The 23,867-nt window shown below is 34.9% G+C and overlaps 1 protein-coding gene across 1 annotated transcript in view; it reads left to right on the top strand.

The window, feature by feature from the left end:
* The window catches only part of HMGCLL1 (3-hydroxy-3-methylglutaryl-CoA lyase like 1), a 138,097-nt gene that overhangs the window by 53,183 nt on the left and 61,047 nt on the right, over window positions 1-23,867 (top strand). The window contains exons 4-5 of the mRNA XM_022581539.2: window positions 15,041-15,136; window positions 17,363-17,511. Coding sequence (XP_022437247.2) covers window positions 15,041-15,136; window positions 17,363-17,511 — 245 coding nt within the window. The remainder of the gene's footprint in view (window positions 1-15,040; window positions 15,137-17,362; window positions 17,512-23,867) is intronic.

Below are 23,867 nucleotides of genomic sequence, written 5' to 3'. Positions count from 1 at the left end.
TAAGCACTGTTTCTCCCTTCCTTATGTATTTTGCCTATTGCTTCTAAGATAATCTCCCAGAAATACTAGCCTCCCCAAACTCACAACCTCAGTTCTTTAGAACCTTCCTTCTCCCTGTTAAAAAAGTCTGGAAACCTGGCCTGGGGTTCAAGGTCTCTTTACCTGGCCCTACTTCCTTTTGCAGAAGCTCCTGGCAAGCCAAACTGCCTCTTGTTCCTACTTACATCCTGACTCTGTAGCTGTACAGCACTTTATCTATATTCATTTATGTACATCTCAGTTTCTACACTGCCCTGCAGTTATAGCAAGATGGTGTAAGAAGGCTTAAAACATTAAAGCCCTTTTAATTACAAGGTGTTGGAAACAACAGAAACCACAAAAGGATTAATGGTATTAGTAATACATCACTTTTCACAGAGTCAGTGTTCAAATATCAGGGTTACTTTGATTTCTCCTCAAAACAATCACTTTTCTTCATCCCAGTTGCCACTGTATATAATCCTATATATTTTTTATAAATATTGTCTGATGATCTGCTTCCTAGACTCTGAGAGTTATGGAGGTAGTGACTGTGTCTCTCTTGTTCATCACTTGTATCCCCAGTGCTTGGTGCAGTAAGTAGGTGCTCAATAAATATCATGACATGAATAATGAATCCATCAGCCTGAAACCATAATAACATGGCTCAATTCTCTGGCATGGACAAGTAACTCTTACTTTTTGATCATGTATTTGGTCTTGTGTAACGAAGGCCACAAATATTTTCCTTAGGAAGACACAAACAGCTTGATGAGACTAGACATATTTCTTTGACTTGTCATTTTGTAAAATGTGAGCTATTATTATTTTACTAGCTGTCATGTGAGACCCTTTATCATCTTTAAGTCTTCATGACATTGCCTCTTTATTTGATTTAGTTAATGCTATTTTCACATATTTGATTATTGTTGGAGAGAAACTGGGTATGCTGGTGTAATTTCAGAGTAAAGTTTAGGAAGGAGGACAGGTAACATTAATGATGACCAACCAAAGTTATATTTCAGATTTTATATTTTCCTAGTCCTTTTCAAGATACTTTTATTTCCCAATGGTTTTGTGAAGCTGCCTACAAAATAAGCCTCTTTACCACAGTGATGCTCAGGAAATTCTCTTATTCCACAGTACTGGAATTGTTTGATGGATTATTCTTCAGTCTGATCTAGGACACACCCTGGGACATTTCAAAGGATGAGACTAGAGCCCCTTGCAGAGAGCCACTCTTCTCCTTGAACAGCTACTTAAAAGAAAAAAGGGACAAAACAAAGGGAAGGCCGTCCCTCTGTGAGCAGTAATAGGAAAATGCCTTCTGGCCTCACAGGAAGTAGATACATTTGATGGGACTATAAAATAACATGATTCATTGACTTAACCTATTGAGATGTAATGAACTCGGTCTAGGCTCAAAGTATTATTGAATAACTGACCGAATTCTTCACAAGCTCGTGAGGACAGCTGTGGCAGGGCAGAGGTACCTCTGTTCTGTGTTCTGTCTACACTCTGTCTGGAGCTGGAGTAAGTGACTTAACCTCCTTGAACCTTGGGAATCCCAGCAATGAAGCCTGCAGCCTGGGAGGGTTTAGGGCAATAAAGCCCATGAATGGGTCCCTGTCTGTGGATGCCCAGAGTCCAGGGCACCTGACCCCAACCGGGCTCATCAGTGTTATCTGAGCGTATGCCTGACCGACAGACAACTGACTGACTTATTCCGGGTTCCATGCAGGTCAGTTACCTTCTCTGGGATAAACAGCCTTTTTCTGAAAGATTGAAGTATGTGTTTAGTTTAAATATTGGCTCGGAAAAAAAAGAAAATAAAGGTACTCATCCTTCAAATACTAAGGAATATGTTATATATTTCACTTTTAATACTCATCTGGTTACATGCATTCCAAGTCAAAAAAAAAAAAAAGAAAAAGGAGTGTTTTAAATAAATCACATATCTGTAAAAGAGCAGTGTGCCTGGATCAAAGATAATATCGAACTGAACTTCCAAAGTTATACTGGTCACATATTACATAGCACATCAAGGGTTTTTCAAAGAACAGTCTTGAGAGCATCCCATGTTTTACAATTTGTTTTTCTATAGTGGTGTTTGGATTCTAGATTTCACTGAGCTTGCGTGAGTGAGCCTTTTCTATTGTTGTGGTTGGAGGTTATCTCATTATGTAACTGCCAATTTCATTGTTCTGTTGCTAACGAAAAAGGCCTTAAATCAACAGAACTAACTTATAATGGTAATTTGAACTTTTATATTATAACCTCTCATTTTTAAAAAAAAATTAATTTATTTTTTATTGAAGTATTGTTGATTTACAACGTTGTATTATTTTCAGGTGGACAGCAAAGTGATTCAGTTATACATAAACGTATCCTTTTCCAGGTTCTATGACCTCTCATTTTTTGAGAAAATGTCATGACACCAGGCTCGTCTAGCTCAGAATAATGTCTGAGATTTGTGACAGAACGATTTTAGTGCACCAGCTTACATGTAATTTTCTGAATAATTTCTAATCCTTCTAAAGATCCTGAATGTGGCTCGAAATTGGTATTCTGTTAATTCTCTGCATCTTCTTCTGTTTCTTTCCCTTAAACTGGGTCATGGGAAGAGTCCTCCGGTTTATGTTTAGATTGCTGCTTGCTCACTTATTTCTTTTTTTAGCATTTCAAAACGTTTTTACAGCTTCCCTCCTACTGTTTTGTTTGGCAACAGCTTTTCTAACTAAAGCAGCTGAAAGAAAAGTTCCACAGTAGCAGGGTGCCATATAAAACAGGATCCCACACCTATAATCTAAATGGCCAGAAATGATAAAATACTTGCCATTAAAAAATACATGTTCTTTACAACTTATCTGGAAAAAGGGTTTCCTTAGAGTGACATATAATCTAAGGACATTTGAAATGAGTCCACATAGCCCCTCACTTCAGTGGAGCGAACAGCAGTAAGAGTAGAAAGAAAATGTGTTTATAAAAACTCGATGGGTTTACTGCAACTTTGGAATGTGGCTCTCAGTAATGAGCCTTTTAAATCATTATAAATACAATAATTTTTGAAGGTGAGCTAGAGTTTTCCATTATCTTTAATGTAGCCATTTGGTTTTAAACACGTTCATTCACATGAGTGATTAAAGTGAATACCATTTATTTAAAAATAAGAATACATGAAAAGTACAAGACACTGTATGTTTATGTCTGTCGTATACAAAGTCTCAGTTATAAATATTTGCTCTCTGTCTCATTAACTTTTAACTTTTGGAATGGGTGGGTCCCAAGTCTGGCCACATCAGCAAGGGGCAGAAATAGATTTTCTCTGTAAAGTAGAAAGAAATATACATAAAAGGCTGTAAAAATTATTTACCAATCAGTCTAACACTTAAAAATATGGCCCAAGCACAGTGTAAGCAGGAAGGAATGTGTAAACTTCTCCTTGCCCTCCTTTTAGTGGTGATGCAATTAATGCTTTATCGGTAATGAAAACACATTTACTGGATTGAAGTTTAAGACTTAGATTTACATGGATGAGGTGCAGGAGACAGTAGCTTCTGCTCCTGAGCGCCCCCTGGCTTCTTTTTCTTGTTCTGCTCTTTTTGAGGGGGATGGGTGTGTGAAGAGGCAAGGAAGGGGGTAATTTGGCAGAGATGTTGAGTGTGTGTGTGTGTGTGTGTGTGTATGTGTGTGTGTGTGTGTGTGAGCGTGACTGAAGGAGAGAGAAAGTGGAAGAACTGGTGTGGAGAGCTTTTGGGGAGAGCCCCGGAATTCTTTTGCTTATAAGGCACAGTGTCCTTGGCAAGGTAATTTCATCTTCTGCGAGTCTCATCCCCTATATCCTAGAGGAGTTGCCCTCTGCCATTGGCCAGAGAGGAGCCTGGTGAAATTTACAAGACCGCAGTTCCCATTTCGTGGGGTTACAGGAGTCCTTTCACCCAGATAGGCTAGTTAGGATATCACATGGTGATTTAGAATTGCAAAGGTGAGTGTTGCAAGAGACAAGCAAACATGGTATGCCTTTCATAGCCAAGCCTTATATATTTTCTAGCATCACTTTTCCATACCATATTAGTTGATGTAGTTACAAAGCCACCCAGTTTCAAAGGGAGGGGATCCATGCCACCTCTTGACTGGGGAGGGGCGTTGTAGAGGAGCACATGGGTGGGGAGATATCATTGGAGCCATTTTTCTAATCTGTGACACTTATGTTTTTTAAAATGATCTAGTAATTAATCTAGTTCTGCATGTGTTTTTTCTTACTGATAATTAAAGAATAAATACAGCTGATAGAAACACGGGTTCTGCATTGTGAAACCCCCAAATTCCAAAAATATATATATATATTTTAGTACTCTCAGGGCTGCTAATGTTTACCAGACTCCTATCCACTCCCTATATACAATTGTGTTGCCTCACATGGGAGTCAGGTTGGTATTTGAGTGATTAACATGAAATGCAATATTTTAAAGTGGCTCCATCCTTCAATTACGTCATTGCTACTGTTGTCACAGAGGGCATGCAAATTGCCTAAAGCATAGTCACAGATTTTTAAAACACCTTTGTCTCTCTCAGAAAAGAACATGGAAATATGAAAATGTTTTCTTCTTTTTATTAGGATGGTGAGCACTACATGTTTTTTCTTTTTGAACTTGTTTAAGGTTATACTTTGGAACAAAATTGGAAAAAAAATGAGTTGCTAGCACTGTACATATTACTTGGCATTCAACAGTAACTCATTCTCGACCTAAGATGTAATTTCACTTCTGTGTGCAAAGAAAAAAGCAAAGCTTATAACGAAAAGCAATAATGTCACAATTCTACTGGTTAGATTTTCTTATTTTTTTCACATCGTAGGGTATAATTCAATATTTTTTTAGACTTTTTTCCCCATGTGGCCAAAAACTATGATTCTACTCAAAGATTTACTATGCTCAGCATGCACTGCTTTTCTAATTGCTTAATCTGATCAATTACATTTTGACTAAAAATTTGTTGTTTTGGTTCTTAGATTTATGAAATGTACCAAAAATGTTCAAATAAAATACTTTATCTCAATTTTTATTCAATTATATTGTGCTTATCAAATTTTGTCTAAGTTTACCCATGAAAGAAAGAAACTTTCAAAGGCATTTTGATCATATGAAAATTCCATTTTTGTATATGATTAAAATTATATTAAAATTGGACCATGAATTATCAGTATGCAGCGACAGTTTGAAAGGTCTTGCATATAATACAATTGCATAAAAGCTGAATAGAGTACAGTTTGGCACAGAAAGACTTGATTCTAACTTTTTAATGGCATTTTCTGCATTATGCTGATTAGTTTGTCAATCTTATTTTACTATAAACTAATTCCATTGATATAACTCCTGACTAAGCCACTTAACATGCAATCCACTTTAAGAGAAGCAGAGTTTGTCCTGTGGACCAGACTCCAAGGAACTAAAGTATTTCCTGGGTGCCACGGTTATGACTCTCACGGGAAGAATCACAGCCATTAGTGAAAACCAGGTTTAAAGTTTAAAGTGTTAAGATTAAATGTGGACTGTTTTGATCGTAAGTTTTAAGTATGCCAAGCATCACTTGTTTTTAAGAATTCACGATCCTTGTACGTTGAACACTGAAAATGAAACATATACTAATTATTTTAAAATTGATTATGGTTTTAAAAGACATGTTTTGTTGATATGTTTATAAAGAATTATTATTCCAGTTAATTTTTAAAAATAAAAATAAAGTATTTTTTCCTAATTTTTAGATATACACACAGACAGACAGACACACACACACACACACACTACACGCACACTGATCTAATATTGCCTGGTTAAATTGCTGGAAAGTTCTCTAGGAGTCATATGGAATAGTAAACATTGGAAATTAGATAAATCTGAATGCTAGAAGTAACATTACATTCCAAAAATAATATTAAGCAATAGGTTAGTTTTATATTTCAAACTGACACATTAATGAGACTTATATATGCTAACATTTCACTTCTTCCATATTTGATAAAATAAAAGGAATACAAATGTATATTATTCACTTAGAGTAAATATAAAACATTTACATTCTTATACTTAAAATTTTTTAACCAAATTCATTTATCCTGAATATCCAATTTATCAAATTAAAGGCTGATTGGAATTATATTTTTAGAATAATAGAATATTTTGTAACATCTATGAATTTTAGCTATTTGTTCATCGTCAATGTATAGGACATTCTTTTGAAGAATGCTGTTCATTTTATAAATATCTTGGATAACTTCAAATTTGTAAAGGCAAAAGTTCAGAGTTTAAAACTGAGCTGCTTTAATTGTTCTAGGCACTCACATTCCTGTTTGCTTTATAAACTAAATTAAGTACTCTTTGAAATATCAACATATTGAAGCAAATTCACACTAACAACTTGAGAGCATTAATAGTACTTACTCCAGACCTTGTACTGCTGTGATGTGGGACTATCAAGAAATTTTAACACTGTTCTTAGTCAAGACTGATGCATCATGTATTGAATTCAGCTTATAGTATATAGTAAGAAACATATTTCTTAGTAGTCCCAAAATAGTTATTTCTTCACAAGTCCTCCAGGTTGTAGGTTTCCTGAGCTTTCAGTGACATCATTGCATCTGGTTAGAAATAACAACATACACATTTTCTGGCAGAAAATCTGAGACCTGACTCTTACTTATTTCTGATATGATTTGGCAAAGTATTTTCATCCTTTATGCCTTGGATTCTTTCCATTCATTTATTCACCCATTCACTGCTTTTATTGTGTCTCTGTTAAACACTGCATTGAATTCTTTTTTGTAATCAAAAATTGAATAATGTGTGGTTGATAGCAATATCTGTATAATGATCCAATTGTAAAGTTAAAATGGGTAATAAGAATGAAATCACTAAAAAAAAATTGACTCATATAATGGGGTTATAAAATCAAGTGAATATCTGTAAATGAGTTGTCATAAAATAGAACCTAGGAATCCAAATATGTTCAACAGTTTATCTTTAAGAGGTTGTCTGTCCAGGCTTTTCAAGTTTTGTCTTCTGTAGTGCTTAGCCAGACAGAGCTCTTCAGAGCCATACGATGTCAAATCATTGCAGTTAGATCTTACAGGCTATTGTGACTGCATTGCTTGCCAGCATAACAAGAACTTTTTTGCTACAGCGCTCTCTTATTGCCAGTGAGATGGTCTGCCTCAAACCTCCCAAGCTTCCCCTCTGCTCACCAGCGCAGCTCTCCACTGTGGGCAGGGGGGCTTCCAGAAGGAAGTGTAAGTATAGAGGGGAAAGTCCATTTACAGTCATCGAGAATGAATACAATTAGACACAGTATTTTAAAAGTCACTTCTGCTCCCATGCATGAGAAATAACACTGTTGACAGTGTTATTAACAAACACAAAGGCATGATATATGAGAGGCAACACAGTTGAATGGAAAGAAAATTATACTGGGAGCTTTGAGACTTCTTGCCCCTACTTCAGAGTCATGTTGGGAACATGATTGTTTTGACATGGGACGACCAGGAGGGTGGTCACCAAAGGCATTGACCCGAACAAAGAATCACTAATGCATATTTGTTATGTTTGCCTTAGGAAACGGGAAATGTTATTGAATAAGATGACTCTGGTTTCTCTGTCTGGAACATTGGTCTCCTAGTGTATAACCCACAAATCCATTGGGTAGATTGCGTTTATTTTATAATTTAAAAATGAATATTTGTAGACATTAATAGATTATGATGAAAATGGCTTGCAGGTTTCACAGTAAAAGAGTGTGGGTCATGTATGCTACTTGCTTGGGTCACTCCTGAGAAGCCTGCACATTCCTTCCCATAGAGGGCGGTACAGAGGCCCTTAGAACACAAAGGTAATGTTGAATAAGGAAGCACAGGAAATTATACACAGCCCAAATTAGTTTTTAGGCTTCTGGACTTAAGAAGTTTTGTGAGTATGGTGTCAGACCATTTTAGCAGTGGCAGCCAAGACAGGGTACTGGGTAGAAAAAAAAAAAAACCTAGATGTTCAATTTTCCAGAGATTTCCTGTGTTTATTGTTGTAAGACTGTGATTTATTAAAACTGTCTTACTTCGTCAAGCAGACCAAGATTTCCTCTGTGCTACTGAGGCTAAGATATATGGGGTTTGTGGAAAGAGTCTGTGAATGAGACAGGGTTGGAGTACCCAGGCTATAAGCTATTCATGGCTGGGTAGAGCGTTTTCACTTATGGCTGTCAGGAAGGGTGCTTAGTCCCATTTTTTTTCTCATGGCTGAATTTACGAATGTGTACCTTTAAGAGGAGTTACTGCTCAAATTGAGTTTTGAGTTATAGGTTCTGAAACCACATTATTTACATTTGTATAGTAATCTGTGGCATGTGTTGAAGAAATGACACGTCCTGTATCCATCCTTCCTGTTGCATAAGGAAAAGTATTACCATAAATGAGATATCATCTAGCCAGTGGAGATAGTATGCAAACACCTTCTGATATTGTCTGCTCATTTTGAAGAGATCTGAATGCTGTCCTGGGTGATGGTGGGGTAAAAAAATCCTTCAAATATATTTTTAAAAAATTATTCAACACAGTGTATTAGTGAGGGTTATAGGTCCATGAGGATAAATCTATTTCCTGGCAAAATTTAAGATGGTTTATTTAGCAGAGACTTTATAAAAATACATATACCCAGAAATATTATGGATATACCAAGAGTAAGACATGCCAAACTGAACTCAAATGGTAAGGAAAAGAGATACTGTAGACACCATAGATCTTTATTTCAGATAGATTCTTAACTATCTTGATGACATGACTAAGAGCGAGGTAGGAAATTTCAACCAGGCTTGGAGTCTCCGAAATGTTATTATTTTTCTTTAATCAATGGAACTTTTTTCACCCTGGATGAGACTTTATTTAGAACCTCAATATACGATACAGACAGAAAAATTACCACAAAATATTTGTATAGTTTCCTCCCAAGACCCTGGATGGGGCCCTAGCAATGTGCTCACCTGGTCATGTGTTTCAGTAAAATTTATAAAAGTTAGAGATTTTTGAAGATATTTAGACAATATGGAGGATGTGCTTAACAAAGAGGAATTAGAGAGTGTGCTTTACAGTCAGACAGGGTCCCGTCCCTTCTCCCCCACTCACTGGGTGATTCTCCTCATCCTTTCCATCTCTGTCTACTTCTTCTTCTACAGAAACTGTCCCTCTCATGGTGGTTAAAAATGTTTGAAGAGGGCTTCCCTGGTGGCGCAGTGGTTGAGAGTCCGCTTGCCGATGCAGGGGACACGGGTTCGTGTCCCAGTCCGGGAAGATCCCACATGCCGCGGAGCGGCTGGGCCCGTGAGCCATGGCCGCTGAGCCTGCGTGTCTGGAGCCTGTGCTCCACAACGGGAGAGGCAACAACAGTGAGAGGCACACGTACCGCAAAAAAAAAAAAAAAAAAAAGATGGAGTATCTTACCTGGATTTTAGATTCTACTCTAAACACATTTGCCATTTAAAAACAGTGCTAACTTCAACTCTGAGTAATTCTACTCCATCGCACAATACAGTTGCCTCACCAGAGCCACCATAAAGTGTTGAATAATTTCTGTGGTGATGCAAAACAACTCAACTCCTCTCAGGAAGTTTGCATTCTCCTTATTGACTCACTCTTACTGAGTTAAAATCATAAAGGAAAAAGTTTTATGTGTCATACACGTGTGTGAGACTTTCACATAAAAAAAATTATGGTAAATGCACCTCTGGAACTTAGTGACCTGTACAATGTGATATCTTTGTAATTATACTTGTTCTGGGAAAAGGAAAAAAAAATGTTCATCAGTGATTAGATTCTAAATGAACGTCTCACACAACATATATTCAGTTGGAACTGAACAAAATTTACTCAATGAATATTTTGTTTTCTCTATCAACTGTTATTCAGAAGAGAGGTAAAGGGTATAGATACTTTTACTTTTCATTTCATTGGACTTGAAAATGAAAGAAGGGTATGAATTTAAAAATTAATTTCTATAGAATATCTCCATAATTATCAGAAGAATTTTAATAAACAATTATGTTTTAAGTTTGGGCTTATTAAACCCTTTCCTTTTATAGTATACTAGAGTATAATTTATCATAGAAATTATATTTGCATATATAATATATGAATAGTTGTGCTTTATGACTATTTTTTAATAATTTCATACTTTATGCATAGTCTTACTCCATTAAACTCTATGAATATTTTGCTCCTTTAAAAAACATGCCCCTGAGTTATTTACATTTGGCCTAGATAAGGGTTAGCTTAAATATTTGTCATTATTCTACTTTAGGTTGCAAAGAAAAATACTTCCTTACCTGCTTCATAGAACTTCAGATCACATGGCATTTGTATTATTTTGTATTTTTGGTATGTACACACACACACATACACACACATTTCCCACCACTAGCCTGTGTATTATATGTATATGGACTGCCTCTGCATCATTTTTTAATGCCATAATGTTAGATATATTGTAAGTGTATAAAATGTTGAAATGAGTCAATATTCAAACATTGAAGGGCATTTAAAAAGTCCATTTTTAAGGTCTCACGATATTTTAAAATTAGCTTTTGTATCCACCAATGACAAATTTTATAGTCTATTTGTAAAATATATACTCATATGCATTATTTTGAAATTCCAATAATCTCAGGGAATTCGGATGAGCACTTAACAATGCTTAAACTGTATTTTAGCCATTGCTGTTGTCTGGAGAACACATTGAAAGCATAAATATTTGGGAGAGATTATTATATTCAGATAATGACAAAGTACTAGTAAAATGTCTAAATATGTGTAATGTGGAGTGTCCAAATATAATCACCCCATGATAGAGTTAGTAGCAAGTAAAATAAAAGCTCTAAATAAAAGCTCTAAAAATTACATTCTAATTTTTGTGATGCTTTGCATATCTTTAAGATGCTTGCAAATTATTGCACAATTATTGTGACTATTTGAATCCATATCAAAATCTGGATACCTAGAACAATTGATTCACCACGGTATAGCCTGTTTGATTGGCTAGGTAGGTATGGCCATTCCCACACCATGGCCAGATGATGGCAAATCCTGTTACTAACCAAATAATGGGAATTTTTATGATCTCAAATGAAAAGTTACAGCAAAATCTTAAAAATATGTTAATTCAAACCAGATGTAGAAAGATTTTGTTAAGATGTCAAAATAGTACTGTAAAGGAATAGTTCTATTATTGTTTGACTAATAGTTAGACTTTAGACATTAAAATAACATCAAGATTGAAGTATAATATAAACTCTCTGAGTAAAAAAATAAAGTAAAGCAAGGATTTTATACCTTTAATTGAAACCTGCTCTACTTTATTCACTGTAATAAAATTATATCCTATCATGATTTCCTAAAGCTCTTTACATAATTGTCTTTATTGACCAAATTTAGCCAGAATACTATTATGTCTTAAATGACCTCATTATAGTGTGGCTGTTTTTAAAAAGGAAAATGTTCTGATTTGTTGGATTCTAATTAATGTATTTATCATAATTTCATTAATTTCAATGATTATCAAAGTTTAGCTTTCATGACCTGGGAATTTGGTTACTGTCATCTCTGCTTATTTTCTAGTTCTGCTGATTGAAATATCTATTAAGTCACAGTTTAATTACATAAGTTTCTACATAACGATTCAAGATTTTTGTTAAACTACATATAGAGTGAAATAGTCACTTACAGTTTAATATGGCCTATATTTCTTGAAGATTAAAATTTGTCTTGTCTCCTTCATGCTGTGATGCACTGCCACACCTTATTCTCGAACTGCATATTGGTTTGAGAATCACTCTTTATTGATTTCTGTTATGTTAATGTAAATGTGTCTCATAAATAAACATACTGTGTTTAGTTAGACATAAGTATTAGTAATATCAATGAACATTATTCTCTAGTAAGAGTGTTTTAGATTTCATTACAATGTCCTAAAACTAGCAGTAACTTTACTTGTCTTTCTGATTGAAATTAGGAATAAGTGCTCTAAATTTTTTATGATAATTTATGAGTGCATGTTTGCATATACATGTGTGTGAGAGAGACACACAGAGAGACAGAGACAGAGAGACAGAGCTCACACTCTAGCCTCAGACACAAACTGGATATATAATCAAGAACTATGTTGAAATCTGCACAAATGTTAACTATTTTTAAAAGAAGTTATAAAAGAGTGAGGATTACATTTCTGAGTAAAGTCACCTTCCTTATACTACCAGCCACTGTGTCCTATTAATTTTTCTCTGGTAATTCCATTCCCAGTGCCATTTCAGTGCAGTGGAACCTGTCACAAGCTGCATCCTCACCATTGCCTGAGAATTGCCTCTCTTTTCTCTTGACTGCCCTCTGCACCTCTCCCAAGTTAATCGTTCTAAAATACTGCATCTATCCCAGTCTTCCCTTGCTAATTCAGCACCCACTCTTCATGGCTGTCTATTGTCTTCACAATAAATCCTAAATTTTTAGCATAATGTGAACCTAACTCAAGACACATCAAAGTGTGTGGCCCCCTGTTTTAATTTATAATCTATTTCTTGATTGTTTACCAATAATCTTTTCTAGCTGGATAGTGTATTCCTACTGCTACACCCACCTCTTCCTCTTTTCCAACCCTATTGATTTTTCAGTGTTTCAGCCTTTATGGCTTTGTAATGAATTATCTGAGAATTTAGTGGTGTCAATAAACATTTGCCATGCTCATCAAATCTTAGGGTCAGAATTTGAACAGAGTACAGGAGCAAAGTTGTCTCTGGTACACAGAGTCTGGGGCCTCAGGCTGAATCACCTGGAGCTCCTTCAATCACAAGTTTAAGGGTTAGGGTTAGGGTTATGGTTAGGGTTAAGTTTAGGGCTAGGATTAGTGTTGACTGTTGGCCGGGGGCTCACCTCCTCTTCACGTGGGACTCTCCATGTGGGCCTCTTCCTGTGGCTGTTCTGCAGGAGCTAGTTTTTCTCAGAGCAGATCAGCTGACTTTCCCATGGTGGCTCCCCCCAAGGAGAAAGCCATATAGAAGCTCTATCCTTTTTCATAAGCTAGCCTCATCATTCACATGGCATTATTTTTGCTGTGCTCTATTGGTTGGAGCAGTCACAAGCCTGCCTAGGTTCAAGTGGATGATAAATAGGATCCACTTCTTGATGGAGATCGGTGAGGTTTTGGAAGAACATGTGGGATTGGAAATACTGCTGTGGCCATTTTAAAAAAATGTCATTATGTCATATTAGGGACTGTAGTTCTTATCCCATATACTCTTTTAAACGTTCCTAGATTAGTATTGGCCCTGCCAACCTTTCCCCATTCTGAGCTCTTATAAACTGTGCTCTTGTTCACAACCAGTATATTTTTTTGAATTGTTAACTTTCCTAGTGCATCTCTTTGATCTCCCCAACTATATTGCAAATTGCTCAGTGCAAGGACGTTACTTTCCAGTGTTTATATTTCCCACAGGGCCTAGCATAGGGCTTTGGACACAGTTGATGTTCAATAAACCTCTGGGTTAAAGTGAAATAGGCTTAGAATAAAATAAGCTTTGGCTTTTATGTATCGTAGATGTCTGTGGTGGATGGTCTTTGTGAAGGATGCAGCTATGGGGTGGGCAGTGGTGGCTGTGATCTCTAAGAAATAAGTGAACAAGAATCACATTTTAGACAGAATTAAATGTGTTTGGATTGAATGAAACATGAAGGCTTAAATGTCAACAAGGCATGATGGCAGTCAGTGGGAAGTGCTTTTTTGCATCTTAAGTATTTAATTTTAAATTTAAAATGTATTTAAAATTTCATTTAATTATTCCAAATAATAATCATTGAAAGTATTAAATTGAATTCTACGGGCATTTAACTCAGAGTCAATAAGACTAATGGATCAGTAAGAGTAAGTATTGTAACATTTCACATTAAAAAAAATATGTGTAGCTATGCTAATAAAAGCATTTATACTCTAATTTACTTTTATTTCCTTTTAAATTAAAAACAATACATGCTTATTTTAACAAGTCAAAGTATATAGAGAAAAAGCAAGTCTTCCCTCAACCATTCCCATACTGAAGATACAAAGTTTGGTTTGGTGCATGTTTTTACAGCTTTCTCCATGTTCATTTTGTATACTTTTCATTGTTTATATATTATTCCTTATATTTATTGTTCATGCCATAATTTATTATTCTTCAATATGCAAAGCTCATGGTTATGTCAATGGTAATTTCTCTATGTGATGATTATGGGATTTGATCATCAGTTATTGCTCTAGGAGGCTAAATTATAGACTTCGTAGCAAACTGGTAAATTTGATATTTTAATTCAAAGTTGGCTTTTTTTAAATAGATTCATAGAAAATATACAAAATAAAGTCTTTGTAGGATAAGTTTCCTGCTGTGTGCTCCATTGTATTTATTTGTTCACGTTATAAGAACAAATAGTAACTCAAGGATAGAACTACGTAAAGCATTATGACTGTTACTAACTAAAACCAATAATATACTAAGGTCTCAACCTTGTTAAATTCTCCTAATGGATATGTGTAATTTACACTTTACTAAATATTGTAAAATTTCATATGTTAAAAATTATTTGGACGTAAAATTTTCATGCGGAAGGTAAATGCACAGCCTATATGGCCTTTCAAACTCTTCCCACTATCAGGGGTATTGGAGTCTTGACCATAAAATGAAAGGAAGAGAATAAAGATCAGTCAAGTGAAAACACCAGAGTTCAGAATTCCTGACTGTCTGTAATCAGTCACTTAAACAGATCCTGTTATGTGAGGACGTTACACCCAGATCTGGTTATTATGTATTTATGACATTGAGAACTACTTATCTGGCATGGCTTTGCTATTTCAAACATGAATTGATAGAATATAATTGCCTGTATTATTATAACCTCCTGAAAAACTAAAAACATGATTGATAGAATATTCCAAGTCCTATATCTCTATATAACTATTGTGTATTTAAGATGGCAGATCACACTGAAGTGATGAAGGGCATTCGTCAATATCCAGGAATTCGCTATCCTGTCCTTACTCCTAATCTTCAGGGTTTCCACCGTGCTGTAAGTGTGCTACTAATCTTTCTAAAACTGATATGCTTCTTGTTGTAAAGATCTTTTCAAAGTTAAATTGGTGTGATATGACTCCCTTGTTATCCTGCATAAATACTATCACTAATACCCGTAATACAGGTACATGGAGATCAGTGACCTTGTGGCATTTTTGGGACTAAAATGCTCCACATAATGGCTCTTCCAGTCTAATCATTCAAGAATTAAAACATAGAAATACAATTACCCATTTTGATGAAATTCTTTTGAAAGTATATTTTGTGCTCCCCACTTAAACAAGGAATACAAAATATAACAAAGATTTCCCAATACAACATTATAATTATTAATATTATTGTAGTGGGTAATTAGTTTTGTCACTTTTTCTGAGGTTGCTGTTGTTCCCACCCTCTACATGGTGCTAATCACTATCTTTGGAATTGCCTCTACCAACTTTCCTTATTTGTCTTCCAGTTTGTTTCTTCCAATCCTATGTGCCTTGGGAATTTATATGCCGAGAAGCTTTCATAATTACACATACTAGAAGAATCAGTGTAGTTTTAAGTAAAGGCTTGAGGTGTTATGCTTACATGGCTTTATTGTAAAAGTTGAGCAGCAGCTATTTTTGGTATTAATGGATATTTTTCATTTTTGTATTTGTGACTGGGTTGCATGAAGTTGAAATTGTGGGTTCTAGTTGGTGTATCACCTATCAGTGTATCTTGTGAAACCACTTTTATTTGAATTAATACAAATTTTATCACATTGTAAAGAAAGACAGAGACATTTTAAGAAATTATAAATATTGCTGTCATCCGGTCCTAAAGAAGTAGGGAATGTAACCACCTTGAGAAAGATATGAGAGTACACCCTCAGGGTAGCATAGAAAGTAATAGGAGAAACTTTGGCTTGGGAGTCAGGCAAGCCTGTGTTTGAAACATGGCCCCAGAACTTTTACTAGCCTTGGGACCTCCTCTTAGTGTTTTAGCCTCTTTGAGCCACAGTTTTCTCATCTATAAAATCGCCATAATAATACGTCATTTACAAAATTGTTTGTGGATTAGAAATAGGGCATGCAAAATACAACACCAGCATATAGTAGGTGTTCAATAAATAGTACTTTAATTTAGTTAAATTAAAAAAAAATTTTTTTAAGTGAAGTATAGTTGATTTACAATGTTGTGTTTATTTCTGCTGTACAGCCAAGTGATTCAGTTATATATATATATATATATACGTTCTTTTTTAATTTTCTTTTTTAATATTCTTTTCTTTTTTAATATTCTCTTTTCTTTTTTAATATTCTTTTCCATTATGGTTTATCATAAGGTACTGAATATAGCTCCCTGTGCTATAAGTAGGAACTTGTTTATCCACAGAATTTTAATTTTAAAGGTTAAAAATTTATTTTGGATGGAAGAGTGGAAACCAGTATTTTTTTTAAAATGTTGGAGAGATGACAGAATTTTTTTTCTTAATGTATTAATAGGGTATCATAGAGAAAGGGGAATCTAGGCACAGTGCTAGAGATATATTAATAGAAAGTCTTAAAAATCCAGCTGGAAAACTAGGAGGCTTGACGTTGGAAACAAGCACTGGGAAGCCTGGAGGGAGGAGAGAAGATGGCCAAAGGGGCAAAAGGGAGAATTGATTAGGTCGACATTTTGGATTTGAAGACTTGCAAGAGGATTAAGGTCTTAAGACACGCAAGAGTTTGGTTGTCACAGTCAAGGTATGAAACAGTGGAAGTGAGGTTAAGAGATAGGGAGAAAATTTGGAGCAAAATCTAAATGATGACTTGGAAAAATATTTTTCTGTTGGATGGTAAGATTAGAAGAAAAACAGAAAGCATTTACTAGCCTCAATTTTAATAATTAAGTAAAAATAAAGTTTTCCATAGATATCAAGAGATTTCATTGTGGTGCTAGTATTTTCCATAATTACGGTTAAAATATTGCTGAGGATAACTTTTAGGAAAGGCAAAATTAAATTGGAACATCATCATTGTATATTCTGTGATTTATGAGTGTTGTAGTTTGTGGAATTATTGTGCTATCATAAAATATTTTTACATTTCAAAAGTGTGTATGCAGCAAGTTGAGAAAAATCTAATTTAAAATTTTAAGCAGAATGTTAAAGAATTCAAGTATTCTTTTATAGAGTAGTTAACATTGCTTCTGCTGCTCTTGTTTATGTTTTTGGAATTACTAGCTTTGGCCTTTGATTTGTATTTTTCAGGTTGCTGCTGGAGCCACTGAGATCTCCGTTTTTGGTGCTGCCTCTGAACCCTTTAGCAAGAAGAATATTAACTGTGCTATTGAAGAAAGTATGGAGAAGTTTGAGGAGGTCGTTAAGTCTGCAAGACACATGAATATTCCAACACGAGGGTACTTATGAAATCCCACAAATTCTATTTAGTTCATTAACATCAATTGTTAAAGCTCTTTATGAACTATCTAGACATTGTTTTATGACATATAATAATATACATAGGGTATCTTATTTATACCCTGATCTTATGTGATCAGGGCCATGATTATATACTTATTACTATAACTACCTCATTAATATCAGCTGATAATTTATGAGGGCGTATCTAGCCCTTATGTTGTCATGCATTTGAGGTCAGAGGGACCAACATCGCAACTGACATTGTTGCTCATTTTATTAATTCCAAATTATCCAAATGCAGCCATTTTTGGATCTCAGCCTAGTGTAAACGGATAGATTGTTATGAACTCATAGCAACATTTGGAAAGGAATCATCTAATGTGGTTTCCAAATTTTTAAATTTTTTTAAGAACATGCTTTTTCTTCAAAGAATATATTGTACAGAAATTCAATAGATTATGTAAAATGTAAAATTGAGAACTGCACTGGGGCGCTGGGCCCATCATTCCACCCATTCAGCCTCCCCTCAACAGCTGACTTCCAGGTTTTCTCTGTGTGACCCCCAAAGCAAAATTATTTGGGGAAGGAGAAGAGAGAGGAAACTGGTTTGGTTCTTGTCTGCTTCCAGGACAGCAGGGGAGCATCTAGTGCAAACAGGCTCTATACTCAGGCCCATGTCTGTGAAATGTATAATAAATTCGCTGTTACTTAAGAAAGAAGTTGTTTCTCAGACATTAGCTAATTTTCTATTTTTATAATTATGGAGATATGATAAACATGCCGTATCATCTTCATAAATTAAAATGCATAGTGTTTGTAACAGAAGGCTGAGTGCTGTCACTGGGCTTAGATGCCGGTTGTATTTCCTATGGTTGAAGTAAGCAAAGTTCATAGTGGCAAGAAAGATTCAGTCATTAATGAGAAAGACAAGTGGATCCAATTTGGAGTGACTGGATTAGAAAAGGATTGGAATTCAACCAAGGTCATTTGGAGAGCAAGTAGACTTAGATTACACCATAGTTAGCTATCTTGTTGGTTTGCTTCCTTTTTTTTTAACTTCTTTTTCCTTTCTCCTTAATAAATTTCCAACATGACTTTTTAAATATATAAAGATATTTTTGTAACTGACATGCATACATAACATTCAGAGGGCGTGCAAGAAAGTTTAAAAACCAAGATAATGTATTTCCATAGACAGAAAATAAAGGATGTCTGTTCTTAAGGCAAAAGTTACATAACCACCATCAAAAAGGAGAGATGTCCTTTAAGTTTCTAAATTCAAACATCCATAAGTTGCTTTGTCTCTCTTCCCTCTAAAGGAAAGGAAAAAATGAAGATGCTCTTCTTCTATTTCAATTTATGTTTAAATGTGGAGTAAAGTAATTCACATTGGAAAGTTGAAAAAACACAAAACTCTAAGAAGTCAGGTACATGTAAGCTTATGCTTCAAATGGGAAGTGTTTTTTTTTAAATGTTGAAAGATGGATGTGAAAAAATTATATAATAACAAATTTTATCATTTTAGTTTTTATAAAATAGAATAGGTAACTTAATAAGGCTAATAGAAACCCTAACTCCCCTTTAATACTGATTGCTGAACATTTAATATTGTCCTGTCAATAAAGAAACTTCTAACCATGCTACAACCTAAGAAGTTTTTCAGGCTTTGATAAGAAGAGTACAGAAGTACAGATGGACGAGAACTCACCCACAGCCAAATGAAATCAGTGAAAGTACATCAGAGACTTATTGTAGTTATACTGTAGACAGATGTATGTTTTCCAACGCAGACTTCCTTCCTTTGGAGAACAAGCCCTTGATTTTCTGAAACGCTAGTCATTTTTAGAACTATGCGTTCGGATGGATGGATATGAGTTCACTATTTGTGCAGTTGAAAATTATCTTCTCTCCCAAACTTTTACAGAGTTTAAATTAGATTTTATTTTCACTGGCAATCTAGATGGTAGGTACTCATTATTAAAAGTCATAGGTCATTGGCACTCATTTAAGGGAAAGAGCCATGCTCAACTAGTTGAATCTGAAGTAGATGCTCCAGCCAGTGTTACTATGGCAACAGCTGCATCAACATGGACCATCACCCAGAAAATGTATATCTCCAGCTGCTGTCAGATTTAAAGGCCATGAGGCAGGACACATTTTATAAAGGCTCACTAAAGCCATTTAAGCTTCTGTAAAAACAGTAAAGCTTCATATGTTCTAAATAGCAGCTTTTATTAAAATTATGAAGGCTATTGTTTGTTTCCTCCCCTCCCAGAAACACACACATACATATGCCTATGTACACGTTTTTATACATGCTCTGAACTTTATGTAACATATGGGACACATTGGGGAAAGACATGGTGCCAGATCATTGACATAAAATGCAGAGTCAGCTAACTACTGCTGCACATACAGTGTATGTTAGAGAGCAATGAAATGTCTACAATTTGGACTTCATTCTTTAATGTGTATTTCACATATGTTTAAAAAATGTAGGTTATTTTTCTCTTATTTGTTTAATTTTTAAAACATTAAAAAGACAGAGAAAAATAGAAGCCTGTTATAAATTTAATCACTTTCTTTCTTTTTATCAATGGCATTTATTGAAAGAATTATCCCTTGGTTTGTCAAAATCTGTTTAAAATTGAAATCCCTCTGATATGAAGTAGTGTTCTCATCTATCATGTAAGGCATTCAGGTTTTTTTTTTCTTTTTTTTTTTGTTGTTTAATTTTTAAATTTAAGTTTATTTATTTTTTTATACAGCAGGTCCTTATTAGTCATCAATTTTATACACATCAGTGTATACATGTCAATCCCAATTCCCCAATTCAGGCATTCAGGTTTTATTCCTTTTTGTTTGAAGTGAGTATCAGCTTCTCTTTAATGATGTCACAAGAATCACATGCTCACTCTTCTTGTGAAAATATTAATTTAGAAAGGAAACTATCTCTAAGGTGCCTTATTCATTTCATTATTAGATGCTTATAAACATGTTATAAATTCACAAAGTCAGCAGGTATGCATATCGAAGCAATGTGCTTTTACATGATAACATCTTAGGCCTCTTCTATAAAATGGCCTAGAATGATCTGATCCATGATTAACTTCCTGAAAGTCTGAGCCTACTGAATGTTGAAAGAAGTCAACTGATAACATTTTTAGGAGCCAAACAAAATTATTCACCCACTGTTAAAAAAAATACAAATTGCAAAAATATTTCACCATGAACTGTCAATGCTGAATTTATTCTCAAATTCCCAGAAAAAGTAGACATACAAAATAATGAGAAGGAAGAATAAAAAGCAAATTAGCGATTAAACTAATATAGACAGCCACAGATAACATTTAGGTATGGAAAAACAAAGACAGTTTTAGGATGTGATAATGTTTTGCAATATGATTAATATTGCAATGTGATTAATATTAATAGATATTTTGGAGGAGACAAGGAATCAGGGTTTCATAGAACCATAACGAGTCTAAGGTGCATATTTTATATAGCTCTTCACCTACTGTCACCTTCATCACCTACTTTCTTCTTATACAAAACCAATGAAAACCCAATCGGTTTTTAAATGCCTCTGAATAAAATAAAAATAAAATAAAATTCTGTATCATTTATATCAGTGACCAATTTCTTTGAGGAAAGACCCTCAATGTTAGGAAATTCTTCCTGTGCTTAGTTATTTTTGACTGGTTGCCTAACCCTATATAATTTCTAACCTTTAAAATGGCAACCATTTCTAACAGCTGTGAAGCCAGGGCTCAGTGTTCTTTCTCAAAATGGTCAGCTTTCACTGGATTTCCCTTGGAGAGAGAATTTGTAACTCAACACGTTTCTTCAAGAATTTGCAGCCTACTTGTTTGTTAGCCAAACCATCTAGGTCGTGTGAACATGTATTTTCTATCCTTCCCGTGCCTCATGCAAAATGTCGTTATGGATCCTGATCCTGAAATAGCAGCCTTCTTGAGTAAGATAATGAGCCTCCTTGTTTAGGGCTTAGTGTTTTAAATACACAGTGACTGGCAGGCAGTGTTTCTCATTGATGAAGCAAATGTGTTCCATCAGGTAATCTATCCCAGTGGAACTCACTTGCATATATGGCACCATCTTCCTATAAGTGGACAGTTTATTGGTCAAAGTTTCTTTCCAATTTCTACTGTTAAACTGAGGCCTTTGCATTGGTGTGGAAGAGCAATTCAAATCATCATCTACCAAAATATGGCACATGAAACTCTAATAGTGAGACATCTGTTAAAACTATTTTCTTTTGTACATATGTTTTGTTTGAGTTCAACTTATTTTAGCCTCACATATTATTCTGTCACGGCTGTCTGCCAGATAACACATACCCAGCTACAGTTAATATGTGTAAGTTGTGTTTGTGAAGTCACATCTAAATAGCCTTCACGTACAGCTTTTGAGCAAAGAATGTGTTTTGTCATTTCTCGTGAAATTTGCATTTTAGAACAAAAGGAGAATTTTAGCAGAATTGCTTTTTGAGACCAAGGGAAGGTCATTATTTCTTATATCATCCACAGAGATAGGTGCATGATAGGCTCTCAACTTTATTTATAAGTGGCTTGTTAATAATGGAATGCTATTTTATATTGTTTGTAGGTTGATATATTCTTCATGGGTTCATCAAACTTGTTCCTATATTTAAATGTCTTAATTACCTTTAATTGACATTACATGTCATCTCATCTCATCACCCTTGGCATTGTTTTTCTCTTCTGAGGATAGCAGTGGTTGACTACACTCCAAGTGTTTGTGATATTTATTGAAGGCTTTTACTCAGTCTTTTGGTTCCTTTATGTCAGGGTGGTTTGAGGAACATGGGCTAATTGTGGGAAGGTAGACCTGAGTAAGGCCTAACTGTAGGTTATTTTTCATGATTCAGTTCTGCTAGGTAAAGTTGTTAAAAACTTGAATGCTTCTGTTTTATCTTTTATCATGATTTTGCATAATATTGATAAATGGCCTTAGCAAGCACAAATAAAAATAAAACAACTCACATTTCTATCCAGAGTTTATTGTAATTTTAGTACAATTGGCTTTAATATGGTTGGTGATTCCTGTATTACCCTGTCATCCTACGTAATGTTTAAAACATGGTTCCAAGTCTGAACTCCCAAATATGTGCTGTCATCTCTGACTACAGAATTTAGAATGTTAAGAACCTGAATCTGGCTATACGTTGATTGTAAAGATTAGGAATTTCATAGGAAGTTATTCAGAAGGTTAAAATGACATCTTTACTAACATATTTTTGCATTAATTCATTCAAGAAATATTGTTTTATATAGTGTGCTCTCTTGTGATGCTATGTGTAATAATGAAAATGAAAAAAAAGCCTAACTTCCAAGAGTTCCCAGCAGACTGGGGAAGTAATATGTATAGAGATAATTATTATATGGTCAAAAAAGCCAAGTACTTTAAGAGACATGCAGATAAATCCTATGAAAGTTCAAATTAAGACTGTATTAAATTTCTCTGGAGTTATTTGTAGAAGCCTTCATGGAGGTATCAATAAAGTGAAATCATTAAAAATGGGTAAAAATGTGGAAACATAATCAGAAATGATGGCCTCCTCAGGCAGGGTAGGAAATCTACAAAGAGCAAAGGCATAGTGAAGAGAAATCTCCAGAAATGTTTGGGTAAGAGGGAGAAGTTTATATTTACTGTAATAAGAGCTTTTGAGGCCGTGAAATGCAAGAGAGGTAGAAAGATGAGGCTTCACAAATTGCTGAATTTGAATATCAAGTTTATTCAGTAGACAATGGCAAGCCATTAAGCATTTTCAGAGTGTAAAAATATGCTCTAGGAATATTATTTTGGCAACAGATATTGGAGTGCAAATGAGGGAGTCGTGTGAGACTAGAGGCAAGGAGGGCACTTAGGTGACGTCTGTGACCATCCTGGGGAGGGGCTTGGGTACTGTTCTGTCCATGTGGGCTGGCGCTGGCAGAGCTCATATGCTCTAGAGCCTGGAGGGAAGAACCAGCCAATGCTGGTTAATGAACGTGTTCTCAAAGCTGAACTTCAAGTGATTTAGTGGCTGAAAATGACTGTATCTTTTTTTTTTTTTTAATGGCAAATGTGGGGAAAACAGGAATGAGCATCATTTTGGATCTATTGAGCTTTATATGCCATGTGAATGTGTCAAGCAATCGATTTGTAATGTTCATAAGAATATTGGGAATTTGTTCCTGGAAGAGAGACTATAGGGGACTGAGCTGATACAGAGACTCCCTTTTCTGTTCCCATTACAGACACATAAATATAACAACTTGTAAAACATATAGCCAAGCTCAGAAAAGAAAAGAAAGTCCTCAGATTTCAT

This window comes from Delphinapterus leucas, chromosome 10 (assembly GCF_059928025.1).
Source record: "Delphinapterus leucas isolate spDelLeu-1000000601 "Yukka" chromosome 10, BTC_Dleu_Yukka2, whole genome shotgun sequence".
NCBI lineage: Eukaryota > Metazoa > Chordata > Mammalia > Artiodactyla > Monodontidae > Delphinapterus > Delphinapterus leucas.
Note: the sequence above shows the minus strand (reverse complement) of the source record. Positions and strands in the feature narration are given on the sequence as shown.